Source organism: Ascaphus truei, chromosome 5 (assembly GCF_040206685.1).
Source record: "Ascaphus truei isolate aAscTru1 chromosome 5, aAscTru1.hap1, whole genome shotgun sequence".
NCBI classification, from domain to species: Eukaryota; Metazoa; Chordata; class Amphibia; order Anura; family Ascaphidae; genus Ascaphus; species Ascaphus truei.
The window spans coordinates 177,116,470-177,132,204 of NC_134487.1; the positions used below are offsets into that span (position 1 = coordinate 177,116,470).

The following is a 15,735-nucleotide window of genomic DNA, read 5'->3' on the forward strand; positions in this document are numbered from 1 at the left end:
TGAAGTCATGCAGATCATAGACAAAAGTTTATACCAAATTTCAATCGAATAGCCAATTTAAATCCAGGATGGCAATTTTAGACTACCATAAGTAGTATGTGGGATCAAGTTAAAAAAGTTGCCCTATATTGATATAAATTTTACAAGACTTTTAAGTCAAGTGTCCTCATGGGAATATTCAATATTCTTAATGGATGATAAAAAATAGAAATAAAAGCAAACATCTTTTCTATGATGTTGTATATTGAATGGGAGATATTGTGTCTAATTATATAGTAGCGTTGGGCTCACGATATATATTGAACAATATGCAATCTTAACTTAATATATATTATAATGGATGTTGTAAAATCGTATCATTATTGGGAAAGGGATACAATGTCCCAACTGATTGCTAATTTACTGACAGAAACATTACTAAGGAAAATGACAAACTTCCATATTCCTGTACATCGAATGAAAAAATGACATTAGATAGTAATATCATGAAATAAAAATCAAGGAATATATGCAAACGTAGCACAATCTTTACAGAACGGATAAATAGATCAGGGATTATTTTACACACATTTAGGCTACGCTTATAATGCCGGCGACGGATGACGGAGACATCAGGCTTCGGTCCCTGTAAAAATCAAATTGCGATGACTTCCAACGATCGCGACCAAGCTGTCGCTCTGTCGCTCCGTCGTGCTTACTATAAGCGCACGCGATGGCAGCAATGCATTTGTTTTTACGCGATGTCGCGTCAGTGTCGCCGGCACTATAAGCGCAGACTTATGTGTCGATGTATTGATTTGTGCAGCTCTTACATTTTAGACATTTGTAAAATCCCTTCGGTCTACTATTTAACCAATTTTTTATTTTGTTTATTGGGGCAATTTCTCTGGGTGCAGTTTGATTTTTTTTAAATTGCTGGCTGTGGTAAAGATCACTTTAGGTTGATGCGGTAAGAAGGCTTTTAGTGTCTGTTCTTTCTTTAGTCTTTCCCAGTGTTTAGTCACGATTTTCCTTATTTCATTGGCCTGGCTACTATTTTGAGTGATGAATATAACACCAGTTTCAGTGGAATGATCATTTTGAGAACTGTTGCAGGGACCGTTAGGTTGTATCATTGTATGTGCTTATCATTTTAATAATTTGTTGTGCAATGTTATTGTTTTTCTTTTACAACCATCTCCACAGCTGTAGCCATTTGACCCCTCAATTTTGCCTCGCAGCTCACCAATACCACAGCCCTTTGCTGCTCATCTTGCAATTCCAGGTTGGAAATATTGAGGGAAATATCAGCTAGATGCATGCCATCCTCCCTATTAAAACTCTTACACACATCCTCTAATTCCCTGTATCACTAAGCCACCCAACCCAATTTTTCACTAGATTACAGAGATTACCCTAATTATGTTTTCTACAGCACCTACCCAGTACTTTTAAGTATCGAACCCCCCACCCTTCCAACCTAGAAATTATTTCAGACCAGACCAGGTCTGACAGCGGGAAGTCTATAGTTATCTGAGCCAGATCCCACCTTATACTGTTCATAAGATCCACCTACCTAATCTGCCCCAGGATGTTGTCCCCAACGTGAATCAGTACAATGTCTGGATCTGCCTTACCCATCTCACTTGTTAACAAATCAGGCAGCGTATGCACCCAAAGCATCCCCCTTCTCGCCATCCAATACATTTTCCAACAATCACCTTGCAAACCCAGGAGCTTTCTGTAAGGATGTGATTCTGCTCATCGCTCCACCCAGTGCACATAGAAGTTCAGTCCCGAATTGTCCCACAACCTGGTGAGCAAGCAACCAACACATCAAACCCCCCTCCCATCCCCCAAGAATTGAGGGGGGAAAGAAAACATGCACCTCCTGCATTATAACCTGTGGAGCCTCATGTAACCATTGAAGTGTCTAGATTGCCACCTGCCTATCCTACAGATAATTTCATCCAAACACAAAATGTGCCTCTATTGCAGCCTCAATCCTGAATGAATGGGACCTATATACTAATGGGTCAAACCCCCCTAACTTCAGGCAATCCTTGAAAAATTTCCTAAACTGGTACCTTGTTAGCAGAAACCCACCAGTAAAGGCACTGCCAAAGTCGGTTTGAACAAGAAATATTCCCTCAAAACCTGTAATGGACAGATAGCACCCACTTCCCACAGGCCTTTAAATTCCAACCAAGACCCTTTTCCTACTTCATCATTTTTTTGATCACCACAACAATAGCATAAACCCTCACTCACCCACCTTAATATCCTCGTACATCACACCCCCGGGTCTCACTTTTGGTACGCTCACCAATTTCCTCAATCTTAATGCTCCAAATTAGACTAAAACAAAAGCAGCTCAAAATAACTTTAACTAAAAAACCCCAAAAATAATATTTATAAGAACTCCCATCAATGTAGCAAACATCTTTGGAGTAATTGGATCCATCTTATCCTCCGTTGCCATTCTCTTTTTCCATCCCATCAATATTTTTTTCACCAAAAACTGTTTGGTGAAGTCATTGTACCTGTAGCCCTGTGTAAAATTAGTGTTACATATCTCTCTCATTCTGTGCAGTAACTCCTGTTTAAAGGGGGCAGGTTGCCAGAAGTCATCATGGAGGTTTGCCCTCAACCCCTGTGATGTGTAAGATTGTAGCAAAGGAAGTGACAGCATGCTTTGTGTCCACTATTAGTGACACAGAGGTGGGTCTTTCTGGAACCTATATATTACGCATCACTTGACTAAAGTCAGTGAAGTTGATCCAGTTGTGCAAGACTGTGAAGTTCAGTGTCAAGTGGCAGAGTGACAAGCTGAGCCCACACTGTGTCCAGGGCTCTGGCACTGCTGGTAGTCTCCCTTAGGGGAGAGGTGGAAGAAACATATCTTATAAGATTGCAGAATCAGGAGGAACCTTCATGGAGATGGTCACCATGATGACGTGCGGCTAAGTGTCGGCCGCTATGATGGGCAGTCTGCCATACAACTTGCAAATAAAGATGCCACTGATTACGAGACCCTTCTTGCCTGTGAATGGAGTTACTCAGGGGGAAGGTGCACCCAGGAGGTCTCTTCCAGAAACTCCTCCCTGCTATCGTGGGGATCTGGAAGGGATGGAGGCGCTGTACCAACTGTGAGTAGAACTCAGCACTACCTCACACGCCTGTCATGGTGAAATCCCCATTACCAACGAGCGGGAGACTCAGGAGTCCTGTGAGCCAGCAGGTGCACCACATAACACAACATGTAACTGGGGCAGTTTCTCACATAGGGGTCAGGATCAGAAGGGCTCAGGGAAACACCGTTACATACCCAAACAACGTTAAGAGAAAGGATATCCCAGCCAGCTCTACCTAGCTGACTGACCCATACTTACTAAATGTTGATTTATTACTTACTAAATTTTGGTGCATAACCCACTACTGCCCGGAACCCGTCCTCCTCTGATGATAAAACCCTTGTTATTCGCCCACTCCCTTCAATTATGTTGCCAGGTCCCTGAAGCCACAGGTTCCATCACTATATCCATCCGTCTGGGTGCCCCAGCTTCCAAACGTAGACCGGGCACTCCAACCCAACTTCCTTCGCTTCCGGCGCCAACTGTCAAAACCAAGAAAATGTTTCTCTTGATAATGCATCCGCGATACAGTTAGATCCCCCCGATACGTGTTTTGCCCTGAACCATATGTTAAACTCGAGGCACCTTAAAACTAAGTGCCTCAGAAGCCTAACCGATTGGATAAGAAGAAGCTGATAATCTTGTAAATCACCTCTACTACCCCCATATTGTCAGAACGGAATAGAACCCTTCGGTCGCTGAGCAGCTGCCCCTATAACCCCACTGCCACCATTATCGGGGACAATTACATACCCACCCAAGCCTGAGGCTACCACCCAGCGCACAAACTACCTGAAAAAAAGACCTTGAAACCCAATGACCCTGAGGTACCTGTGAAGCTGAATAACTTTGCTATTATCCACCTCCCATGCCTGCAACAATGTCCACCCATTATACTGATGAAACGGCCGTTATTCGAACACATATCGGCGCTGATTTTGAGTTCTCTGCTGTTCCCCACGCAGCATGAACGCGGCCAATCGCCCCAGGCACCCGCGCTTATCGCAGATGATTTGTTTGAATTTCATGGATTCTGTTTCTTTGTTTGCAATAAAATGGATGAATTGTAATGTGTACAGTACTGTGCTACTGTATCAATTTCACGTTTTTAAAAGCCAGAACACTAAAATTCGTTTTTCTGCACTCGCCGCGCTCGCATCATAGTGCGGGAAGGCTGGAATTCATCCCGCGGTTTCAAATCGGGATTCCGATGTACATGACGCGTGAAGTGTTCGAATAACGGCCACTACATCAGTGCCTGTTGAAGCACTCTATTCATACTCCTAAATCCTCATTAATCTCTTTTGATACCCTTATGAAATCCTTTTATCCCAGTCGTAGCTGCTGCCAGCCTCATGCAAAATACCTGCCCCATGGGCATCACCTTGCACGTTTTACCCTCCCTGCCTGGGTCCTTGAGAGTTTAAATTGGATTGTATATATATTTGGCTTCCTCCGTGTTACCTTATCAGGTTGCTGGGTCTGTGCTGCTGGGTGGTGATGGAGAAAGGATGGGCACCAGGAACAAGATTTGTATTTATTAGCAGGTTCTTAGAAACACAACTTCCCCAGGTTCATTGCTCCAGTCCTGGGAAGGCACAGTCTTATAACAATTGAAGTAGTTGCTTGAATATAGATAACTTATTTCACATGGTGCTCACTTTCTCTATATCTTCTTGGTCCCGGCTTGTGCTACCCCTTTAGATCTTTGCTCAGTGATACCTTAGATTATGTAACTTACTCTGACCATCCACTTTTGGGTAGCGCTTCAGTGCTAGAATAGCAGAGGGGTTCCCGTTCTGTTGGGCCCTACCTTACACTCCCCTGGGATGTTCACAGGAGAAGGGTGTCATCTTATACTTCCCTGGGATGTTCACAGGAGAAGGGTGTCATCTTACACTCCCCTGGGATGCTCACAGGAGAAGGGTGTCATTTTATACTTCCCTGGGATGTTCACAGGAGAAGGGTGTCATCTTATACTCCCCTGGGATGTTCACAGGAGAAGGGTGTCATCTTATACTCCCCTGGGATGTTCACAGGAGAAGGGTGTCATTTTATACTTCCCTGGGATGTTCACAGGAGAAGGGTGTCATCTTATACTTCCCTGGGATGTTCACAGGAGAAGGGTGTCATCTTATACTCCCCAGGGATGTTCACAGGAGAAGGGTGTCATCTTATACTCCCCAGGGATGTTCACAGGAGAAGGGTGTCATCTTATACTCCCCTGGGATGTTCACAGGAGAAGGGTGTCATTTTATACTTCCCTGGGATGCTCACAGGAGAAGGGTGTCATCTTATACTTCCCTGGGATGCTCACAGGAGAAGGGTGTCATCTTATACTCCCCTGGGATGTTCACAGGAGAAGGGTGTCATTTTATACTTCCCTGGGATGTTCACAGGAGAAGGGTGTCATCTTATACTCCCCTGGGATGTTCACAGGAGAAGGGTGTCATCTTATACTCCCCTGGGATGTTCACAGGAGAAGGGTGTCATTTTATACTTCCCTGGGATGTTCACAGGAGAAGGGTGTCATCTTATACTCCCCTGGGATGTTCACAGGAGAAGGGTGTCATCTTATACTCCCCTGGGATGCTCACAGGAGAAGGGTGTCATCTTATACTCCCCTGGGATGTTCACAGGAGAAGGGTGTCATCTTATACTCCCCTGGGATGCTCACAGGAGAAGGGTGTCATCTTATACTCCCCTGGGATGCTCACAGGAGAAGGGTGTCATCTTATACTCCCCTGGGATGTTCACAGGAGAAGGGTGTCATCTTATACTCCCCTGGGATGTTCACAGGAGAAGGGTGTCATCTTATACTCCCCTGGGATGCTCACAGGAGAAGGGTGTCATCTTATACTCCCCTGGGATGCTCACAGGAGAAGGGTGTCATCTTATACTTCCCTGGGATGCTCACAGGAGAAGGGCGTCATCTTATACTCCCCTGGGAGGCTCACAGGAGAAGGGTGTCATCTTATACTCCCCTGGGATGCTCACAGGAGAAGGGTGTCATCTTATACTCCCCTGGGATGCTCACAGGAGAAGGGTGTCATCTTATACTCCCCTGGGATGCTCACAGGAGAAGGGTGTCATCTTATACTCCCCTGGGATGCTCACATGAGAAGGGTGTCATCTTATACTCCCCTGGGATGCTCACAGGAGAAGGGTGTCATCTTATACTCCCCTGGGATGCTCACAGGAGAAGGGTGTCATCTTATACTCCCCTGGGATGCTCACAGGAGAAGGGTGTCATCTTATACTTCCCTGGGATGCTCACAGGAGAAGGGTGTCATCTTATACTCCCCTGGGATGCTCACAGGAGAAGGGTGTCATCTTATACTCCCCTGGGATGCTCACAGGAGAAGGGTGTCATCTTATACTCCCCTGGGATGCTCACAGGAGAAGGGTGTCATCTTATACTTCCCTGGGATGTTCACAGGAGAAGGGTGTCATCTTATACTTCCCTGGGATGCTCACAGGAGAAGGGTGTCATCTTATACTCCCCTGGGATGTTCACAGGAGAAGGGTGTCATCTTATACTCCCCTGGGATGCTCACAGGAGAAGGGTGTCATCTTATACTCCCCTGGGATGCTCACAGGAGAAGGGTGTCATCTTATACTCCCCTGGGATGCTCACAGGAGAAGGGTGTCATCTTATACTCCCCTGGGATGCTCACAGGAGAAGGGTGTCATCTTATACTTCCCTGGGATGCTCACAGGAGAAGGGTGTCATCTTATACTTCCCTGGGATGTTCACAGGAGAAGGGTGTCATCTTATACTCCCCTGGGATGCTCACAGGAGAAGGGTGTCATCTTATACTCCCCTGGGATGCTCACAGAGGGAGGCTTTCCTTAGATATAGGTTTCTACTCTTCTAAGAGTCTCACAGTTACTCTTTTGGGTAAGGGACCGAGGCATCATATTAGGATTACAAGGAATGTAACAAAAGTTTGAACAGGGCAATTAAATTAGCAAAAATGGATAATGGATAAAGTAAAAGTAAAGACGGCACATAGCACAATCACAGATGACATCATACTAGTGGGCGCTATTGAGGAAGTGGTCCATGTCACCATGCTTAGGGCATAGCCTAGATGCGTCTGATTAAGTGCAATTTATAAACTTCGCCATTTTTTAACTTCTTTTGCTTCTGGGGTCTCCCACTTGACATATACCTTATAAGAGCACAGCTATCGCAATGTTTGAGCGCATACTGTGAGCACTTATCCAGTTTAAACAATGAGGCTGCGCACTGAAAAGACAATTCAAAAGAGCTCCATATACATGTTATGTAACCATCTATACTGGGGGTCAGCAACCTGTAGCTCCCGGTGCATGTGGCTCTTTCCGCTCCTTCTTGCGGCTCTCTGCAGGTTGCCAATCCCCAGCTGCTGCCTGGGAGGAGAGCAGAGGAGGTGCCTGGCAGCAGCAGCACAGCAACAGAGAATGATGCGTGCAGGGTCAGCAGCAGAGGAGATGATTGGCCTGGCAGCAGAGGGTGGGGGCAGGGTCAGCAGCAGAGGAGATGATTGGCCTGGCAGCAGAGGGTGGGGGCAGGGTCAGCAGCAGAGGAGATGATTGGCCTGGCAGCAGAGGGTGGGGGCAGGGTCAGCAGCAGAGGAGATGATTGGCCTGGCAGCAGAGGGTGGGGGCAGGGTCAGCAGCAGAGGAGATGATTGGCCTGGCAGCAGAGGGTGGGGGCAGGGTCAGCAGCAGAGGAGATGATTGGCCTGGCAGCAGAGGGTGGGGGCAGGGTCAGCAGCAGAGGAGATTATTGGCCTGGCAGCAGAGGGTGGGGGCAGGATCAGCAGCAGAGGAGATGATTGGCCTGGCAGCAGAGGGTGGGGGCAGGGTCAGCAGCAGAGGAGATGATTGGCCTGGCAGCAGAGGGTGGGGGCAGGGTCAGCAGCAGAGGAGATGATTGGCCTGGCAGCAGAGGGTGGGGGCAGGGTCAGCAGCAGAGGAGATGATTGGCCTGGCAGCAGAGGGTGGGGGCAGGGTCAGCAGCAGAGGAGATGATTGGCCTGGCAGCAGAGGGTGGGGGCAGGGTCAGCAGCAGAGGAGATGATTGGCCTGGCAGCAGAGGGTGGGGGCAGGGTCAGCAGCAGAGGAGATGATTGGCCTGGCAGCAGAGGGTGGGGGCAGGGTTAGCAGCAGAGGAGATGATTGGCCTGGCAGCAGAGGGTGGGGGCAGGGTCAGCAGCAGAGGAGATGATTGGCCTGGCAGCAGAGGGTGGGGGCAGGGTTAGCAGCAGAGGAGATGATTGGGAAAGGTTGGAAGTGCGGCGCAACTGCGCATGTCTGAAAGAGGCTCCCGGATGTCTTGTTCCAAAAAAAACTTTATTGACACACACCAGGGCTACACCAGCATCTCCCCCTCAACGCGTTTCACCCTTACGCAGAGGGCTTCGTCTTGGTAGCGTAAGGGTGAAACGCGTTGAGGGGGAGATGCTGGTGTAGCCCTGGTGTGTGTCAATAAAGTTTTTTTTGGAACAAGACATCCGGGAGCCTCTTTCAGACATGCGCAGTTGCGCCGCACTTCCATCCTTTCCCTGACTTGCATCTCGGCGGCAGCACGCAGGAGGAGACAAGGAGAGCGGTCCCACAACCGGAGGAGCAGGTGAGGTTAACCTTTCCCCCTGCACCGGTGGAATTAGGACTTTATTCAGCTCCCTTATGCCTACCCCAGTGTCTGACATTCTCAGACCTGCCTCACACAGAAGCGCTTGACAGATTTTCACTAGAGGAGATGATTGGCCTGGCAGCAGAGGGTGGGGGCAGGGTTAGCAGCAGAGGAGCCTTTCAGTAAGACCCAGAAGTCAGTGAGAACTTCTGGTGTCTGCTATCAGGGCCAAAGATGGACCCCCCCCTGCTCCAGTGACCGGTAGGGTCTGAAGAGACACAGTGAGAGAGGGACAAAATGCTGGGAGAGAGAGACAATGCTGGGAGAGAGACACACACAGACCTGGGGTGAGAGACAGACAGAGACCTGGGGTGAGAGACAGACACAGACCTGGGGAGAGAGACAGACACAGACCTGGGGAGAGAGACAGACACAGACCTGGGGAGAGAGACAGACACAGACCTGGGGAGAGAGACAGACACAGACCTGGGAAGAGAGACAGAAACAGACCTGGGGAGAGAGACAGACACATACCTGGGAGGATAGAGACAATGCTGGGAGAGAGAGACGAGAGAGAGACGAGAGAGAGACAGAGAGAGAGAGAGAGAGAGAGAGACACAGAGAGAGACACACAGAGAGAGACACACAGAGAGAGACACAGAGAGAGAGACACAGAGAGAGAGACACAGAGAGAGAGACACAGAGAGAGAGACACAGAGAGAGAGACACACAGAGAGAGAGAGAGACACAGAAAGAGAGAGAGAGAGAGAGACACACAGAGAGAGAGAGAGAGAGAGACACACAGAGAGAGAGAGACACAGAGAGAGAGAGAGAGAGACACACAGAGAGAGAGAGACACAGAGAGAGAGAGAGAGAGACACACAGTGAGAGAGACACACAGAGAGAGAGAGAGACACACAGAGGGACACACAGAGAGAGACCTAATGGGGAGTAAAAGAGAGACAGACCTGGGTGGAGCGAGAGAGATATACAAACCTGGGGGGAGAGATGTATTGGGAAAAGGATGGAGGCATATAAGTAGTAATGCAAACATTTTCTAAGTTGTATTGCCTAGTAATAGGAAGAGCTGCAGTAACATTTTGGGGGCACAGCCCCTCCTTGAGACAAAAGCTACCTGTGCGGGATAGAGACACAGACTGGGGAGAAAGAGGGAGGATGTCTGTGTGTGTCTGGGATGGTGAGAAGGGGAAGAGAACGGATGAGGTGAGGAGAGAGGGAGCAGGGGAGAGAGAAATCAATGTGTGTGTGTATTTGGGGGGGGGTCGTGTAGGTGTTTTTTGGGGGGGGAGAAGTGTATGAGATTGTGTATTTGTAAATGACAAACTGTTTTACACAAAATAAGGGGTCTTATTATTGTGAGATGCATTTTATTCCCCCACATACTTTAATCAGAATTAGGGAAAATAAAAAGTAAGTTTGTTGTGCGTTAATGCTTATACAGTATATACCTTTTAGTGTGTGTACAGTATGTGTTTGTGGGGGTGTAATATTCATGCTTGTGTTGCGGCTCTCGGAATATTTTGGAGAAATAATTTTTTTATATAAAATGGCATTTCTTCTTTGAGAGGTTTCAGACCCCTGATTATACCCTATCGGCAGTGAAATCCAACTCACGCGTTACACAATACTATATACCTATTACTAGGACTACTAATGTGAAAGGTTTCAGAGGCTATCCAACTGCTCCTTTGAGTCTGTAACAATAACTAGCACCAAAAAAACCCAGAGTGGGTGGTTTGTGTACCGACGAGCATACATCTTGAGCACTGATTTGTTGATAATCTCGAGCCTGCCGTCTTAGATGGTAATATAAAAGAGCTCTTTATACATAGAGACATAATAACATATACAAGGTTGCTAGTGCACCATCCGTGGCACACAATAACAATACAGTACTTATTATTTCCAACACCACTGTAAAGTGCCTAGAGGTTGTGATAACTGCTTACTGGATTTTGTAACAGTAACTACTACGAACAGCCAATGAGATACCACTAGGATACAACAGTATCCCTTCCCTCTAATGATACATTGCACCTGATCTAGTATCCATATTCCTACACTACAATGTACCAGTCTTCAAGCGATTAAGTTAAGCTACTTAACAACGGCACACAAAAAAGTAATCACCTCACACACAGGTCTATAGTGTCCACTCTGCCTTGTTATAGTTGGAACCTTACTTCCCTACTATACATATAAAATATGATCAGTAGGTCAGCAGGCCCCTGACATTTTTTTAATAAAATTCACCATTATATGTTCGAATCTATCACCTATATTTTATAGAATTACCAATAAAATGACGAAGTATTAACTTACTCACTACCCACCTACAGGCACAAACGTTTGGGGGTACCTGAGTGCTTTCTTATCTGGAATTCTTCTCCTCTTTTGCTATAATGAAAATAAAAACAAATGGGCAAAAGTGCTATTCGCCATATTTGGCTACTGGTACTTTCTCCCATTTGTATGTGTGGTGATGGGGGTAAAGGGGGTGGGGGATGGGGATAGTTGTCCCAGAGAGGGTGATTAGGCCTCCTGGGTGGGTAGCGGGGGGAGTTAACCCCATCAATTACCATAGCGGTTAATAATTGCTTAGATAATTAAGGGGTTACTGGCCAGTAGCTACTTTATTTTACGGTTGCTGCCCACTGAAGACATGGAGGACCAGGCCAAAGATCAGGACGGCCTTCATCCTGGCAGGAGTAAGTGTACATTTTATTTACTGTATGCTGCTAATATTTTATTTTTAATGGGTAAATGCGCTATTGTCCAGATATGAATAATAGGCCTTTTGCCTGTTACAATGTGTGTTTGGGGGGAGGGTTGTTGGGTGGCCATTGCTTGCCAATGTGACTATCTGTGACCCGTATGGTCATTGTGTCATATTATCACTGTGGCATAGATGATCTCAGTGCCAGTCAATGAATTAAATGCCTATAGAGTTTTGTTTTATTGTATTGCACTAATAGTACACTGAGTGAGACACCCGCGCTCAGCTTCAGAGTGTGCGGATTGGGTGGCGGTTCTCCTCTGGGCTAGGGTTTTAGATATAACTAATCTAGAAAAGTAAACCCAGTTGCAGGCACTCCTCCCTGCTGCGTGATTATCGATAGTAGTTGAAAAACTTTATTTACAAAATAGTTAAAATAAATGGTATTGAAATTGAAAAACGACGCAGAATAGATCCAATTATCAGCACTGTTGTAAATGCTGGGGTCTAATAGATATAAAAGGACTATGGACTACAATAAAGTCCACAAACTCCTTTACCAAGTGTACAGAGTACCAATAATATATCCTTAATAATGTGCATAGGGAAAGGAGGAGGAGTAAAGCAACTGTATACAAGTGCACCTCTCTGCACAGCTCTTGCAGACTGGAGGGATAATATACATGGAGACACAAAGGCAGATCTTTAAAAAAAAACTGCTAAGTCGATCGGTATGGCATTTTCCTACTGTACCTAACGGTATCTGGCTTGGGATAACTCTTTCTGAATGCCATGATAACACAAATATTATACCGTGAGGTAGGAACATGCCAACCCGATCAATATGGCAGCCAGCTTCTCTGAGCTACCTGAATAGGCCCCTATAAATGTCCCTCCTAGTTTCCGAAAGACTTAGGGACCTGCTTCTTTTCGTTTTCTTCATCATTGCTTTCACCTTTATTTTCTGTCTTGGCTATCAATTCCTTGTAACCTGTTATCTGTGTCTATATCTCCACATATTCTTACTCCCATGCCTTCTCTTTTGTTGATACTGGAAGGTGTATCCCTAGCAGACTGGACAGACACAGATATGATTCCTGAAAACACATGTCAGACAATGGTTTTACCATATCATTTCCCCCCCGACTGCCTTTTAATGTGTGAGTCTGCCTTCCATTGAGGCAGACTCACATACTGAGTGAGACTTGGCAGGGATGGCTTTGTTAAAACATTACAGCGATTGTGAGACAGAGTTTGCACTCTGAACATGTCCTGATTGTGCAAGACCTGTCAGGAGGAGTCATTTTACAAGTGAACATATCAGGACATGGCTCTGAAGTTTATTAATTAGTGGAATAGAATGTACCTAGTATTTAGGTTTTCTTTTGTCATTGTTTTTATCCGGCCTGTTTTTGATGATATGCGACCAGAATTAAAAAGTATTGTGAAATGTAGCATTACCTTAACTGCAACAAGCAGCCCTCAGGGAGTTCATCTGCTGCCCTCAACCGCTTTCTACCCTAGTAGTCCGCTCTTCCTATCTCCAAAGTGCAGAGGAAATGAAGATGTTGCTGGTGTGGCTTGTAGCTTCTTCCCACGCCTTGTGCTGCCTAAGGCTACGGCCCCACTGCCTGCGCTGCACGTGCTCCTGCGAGGCTGGCGGCGCATGCAGCCGAGTTCCCTGGTCTGCAGTGAGCTGCAGGGGGAAAGACAGGGGGGCGCGGCCATGACGTCCCCCGGCAGGTTCGCCCTCATTGGCTGGACCGCCGGGGGCGTGGCCTAGCGCTCCGTCACTAGGTCTAATCACACTTTTAATGCGAGTCTGAAAAACGCACCACGCAGAGCGGCGGCCCCCCCTCGCAGCGGGCCCGGCCCTATTGAGAGGCGGCTCTTGTCCCCGCAGCGCCCGCCATATCGAGCGCTGCAGTAGCCATTTGGGACCAAACCTAAGGCCGAGGCCATGCTAAGCACGCGCGCACGCGGCGGAGCACGTTTTGTCGCGCGCGTCTGCAGCAGAGGCAATTTGTGGCCTATAGGGAGACATGATGGGGAGGCATGGCAGAGGACGCGTGCTCTATGGCCGTCCTCATTGGGGCACGCCCATTTGTTTGTGCCACATGCGTGGTTGCACTAAGCATGGACGCAGCCTAATGACCGTGCTCCTCACTAGCTCCAAGTGTAAGGAGAGGAGAGTGACAGTAATCATCAGTGTGCCGGCATTACGAAGCTGACTGGAGGGGCAAAGCTCACACCCATGGCTTCAATGTCTCTATGTCTGTGCACCATATACAGTATATGTAATGTGGTTAACGTGCAGCCCTTGCGATATATCATGTTGACTACCACTGCGTTAACCCCTTCACAGATACTTTGGTGTTAATGTATCAAAAAAGAGCTATGCAGTGAGACTTTTGAGTAAAACAATTTGCATTTCTTTCTGTCTAAAACTCGACCGATTTATTACGTTGTACAGTTGCAGCATTTGGCGCTTGCTGCTCTAGTATTCGACGATAAAAAGGACTTGCGGCACCTTTATTTAAGGTGACGTCGAAAACTAATGCAGAAAAACATCAAGAAAAGCAACTGAAGCTGCACGTTTCCACAACATAAGACCTGCACCAATAATGTAACTCCAGCCTAACTCCGCCCACTCTCCATAAATCCCTCACCTCATCGCAGGCAGACGTGGATATACCACAAAATGGCGCCGCTTATATTAATATATAGAGGCCGCCTGACAGGTATATTACAGCTCGTGTTGCTACAAAATAACAACTTTGCGCCTAAATGTTGCCTTTGATATATAGAGCCCATGATATTTTGTGATATTTGTTTTGGCTTCACCATTTGAGTGGAAGATCCCAAGACTGAAAAAAAATCTTCATTTTTGAAATCGCTTTTGAAATGGTACGAAAAGTTTTAAATTACAGAAAAATAATGAAAGCGTCAAAACAACTTTCTTTTTGCACTTCTGCTATGTTGATGCTCCTCCCCTGAGATTTCTTCCACATCCCCAACTGGGTCCTGTAACCATCTGTCTTGTCGTGTACAGGAGGACGAGGATGACGGCCTTCCCAAAAAGAAATGGCCCACGGTGGATGCTTCATACTATGGGGGCAGAGGCGTTGGGGGCATTAAAAGGATGGAGGTAAATAGCTGTCCTGATCTGGTTGGAAATATACCACTGTGATGTTATAGCGTAGAAAGCATTTATTAAATGTATTATATATATTATATATTTTATTATTTTATATATATAAATAGCGCCACCATTGTACACAGCGCTTTAAAGAATTATCAAGACAGTACATATGTATATGCGTGTGTACTGTCAAATTCCATGTAAAAATCATAATAGCACATATAATGAAAATGTATCTATAATATGTATGAAAATATTGTATGGAACAGTAGGACAGGGGTGCGCAAACTTTTCCCTGTGCGCACCCTGTCCTGCTCTCCTCTGTGCCCCCCCACCCCCCTCCAGCTCAGCCCCGGCGTCAAATGACACGCGGGGTCATGTGATGTCACGTTTCCATGGTAACGTGACCCCGCTGCGCCATTTGACACTGGGTTACCATGATGACGTGTCGCTGGAAGGGAAGGTAAGTGTGTTATAGAGGCCTCGCGCAATCCCCCGGCATTTAATTTAAATGCCTCAGGGGAGAGCGCAGGACCTCTATAACTGCCACGATCCCCCCAGAAAATCTAGCGCCCCCTACGGTGGGTGCGCCCTCCAGTGTGCGCACCCCTGGTCTAGGCTATTAAAATTTTTCATATAAAAGGTGAGTTTTTACGTTTGTCTTAAAGGTGGGGAGAGAAGGTGCTTGGTGTATATCGAGTGTGAGGGAGTTTCACTGGTAAGGGGCACTGAGGGAAAAGGGTTTAAGACGAGAGAGAAAGTAGACGTGAAAAGGGTGGAAAGGAGACCGTTATAGGTAGAATGCAGGAGAGAAGCAGGGGCATAACGAGAGATCAAAGCTGATATGTCGGGAGGTGCAGATGAGTGGAGAGTCTTGAACGTAGAAACGAGAACGAGAAAAGGACATATGAAGAGCTCGGTTTTAGTCATATTAACGTTAAAGCGGCAGAGTGCCATCCACGAGGCAATAGCCAAGAGGCATTTGGTGCAATTATTTTGCCCCAGAGCACAACCTCATTTGACCTGATACAAAGTCCCTCTCCCACATGTACACAACACAGGCCCCTATTCAATATGCACTGAAAACGTCTTCCATGTGCTGGAGAAGAGTTCAGCTCTA

At 46.7% G+C, this 15,735-nt stretch overlaps 1 protein-coding gene across 1 annotated transcript in view; it reads left to right on the top strand.

Moving 5' to 3' along the window:
- ANTXR1 (ANTXR cell adhesion molecule 1) overlaps positions 1 to 15,735 on the top strand; it is a 184,732-nt gene that overhangs the window by 123,217 nt on the left and 45,780 nt on the right. Inside the window, exon 15 of the mRNA XM_075601304.1 lies at positions 14,526 to 14,621. Within this exon, the coding sequence (XP_075457419.1) occupies positions 14,526 to 14,621 (96 nt within the window). The remainder of the gene's footprint in view (positions 1 to 14,525; positions 14,622 to 15,735) is intronic.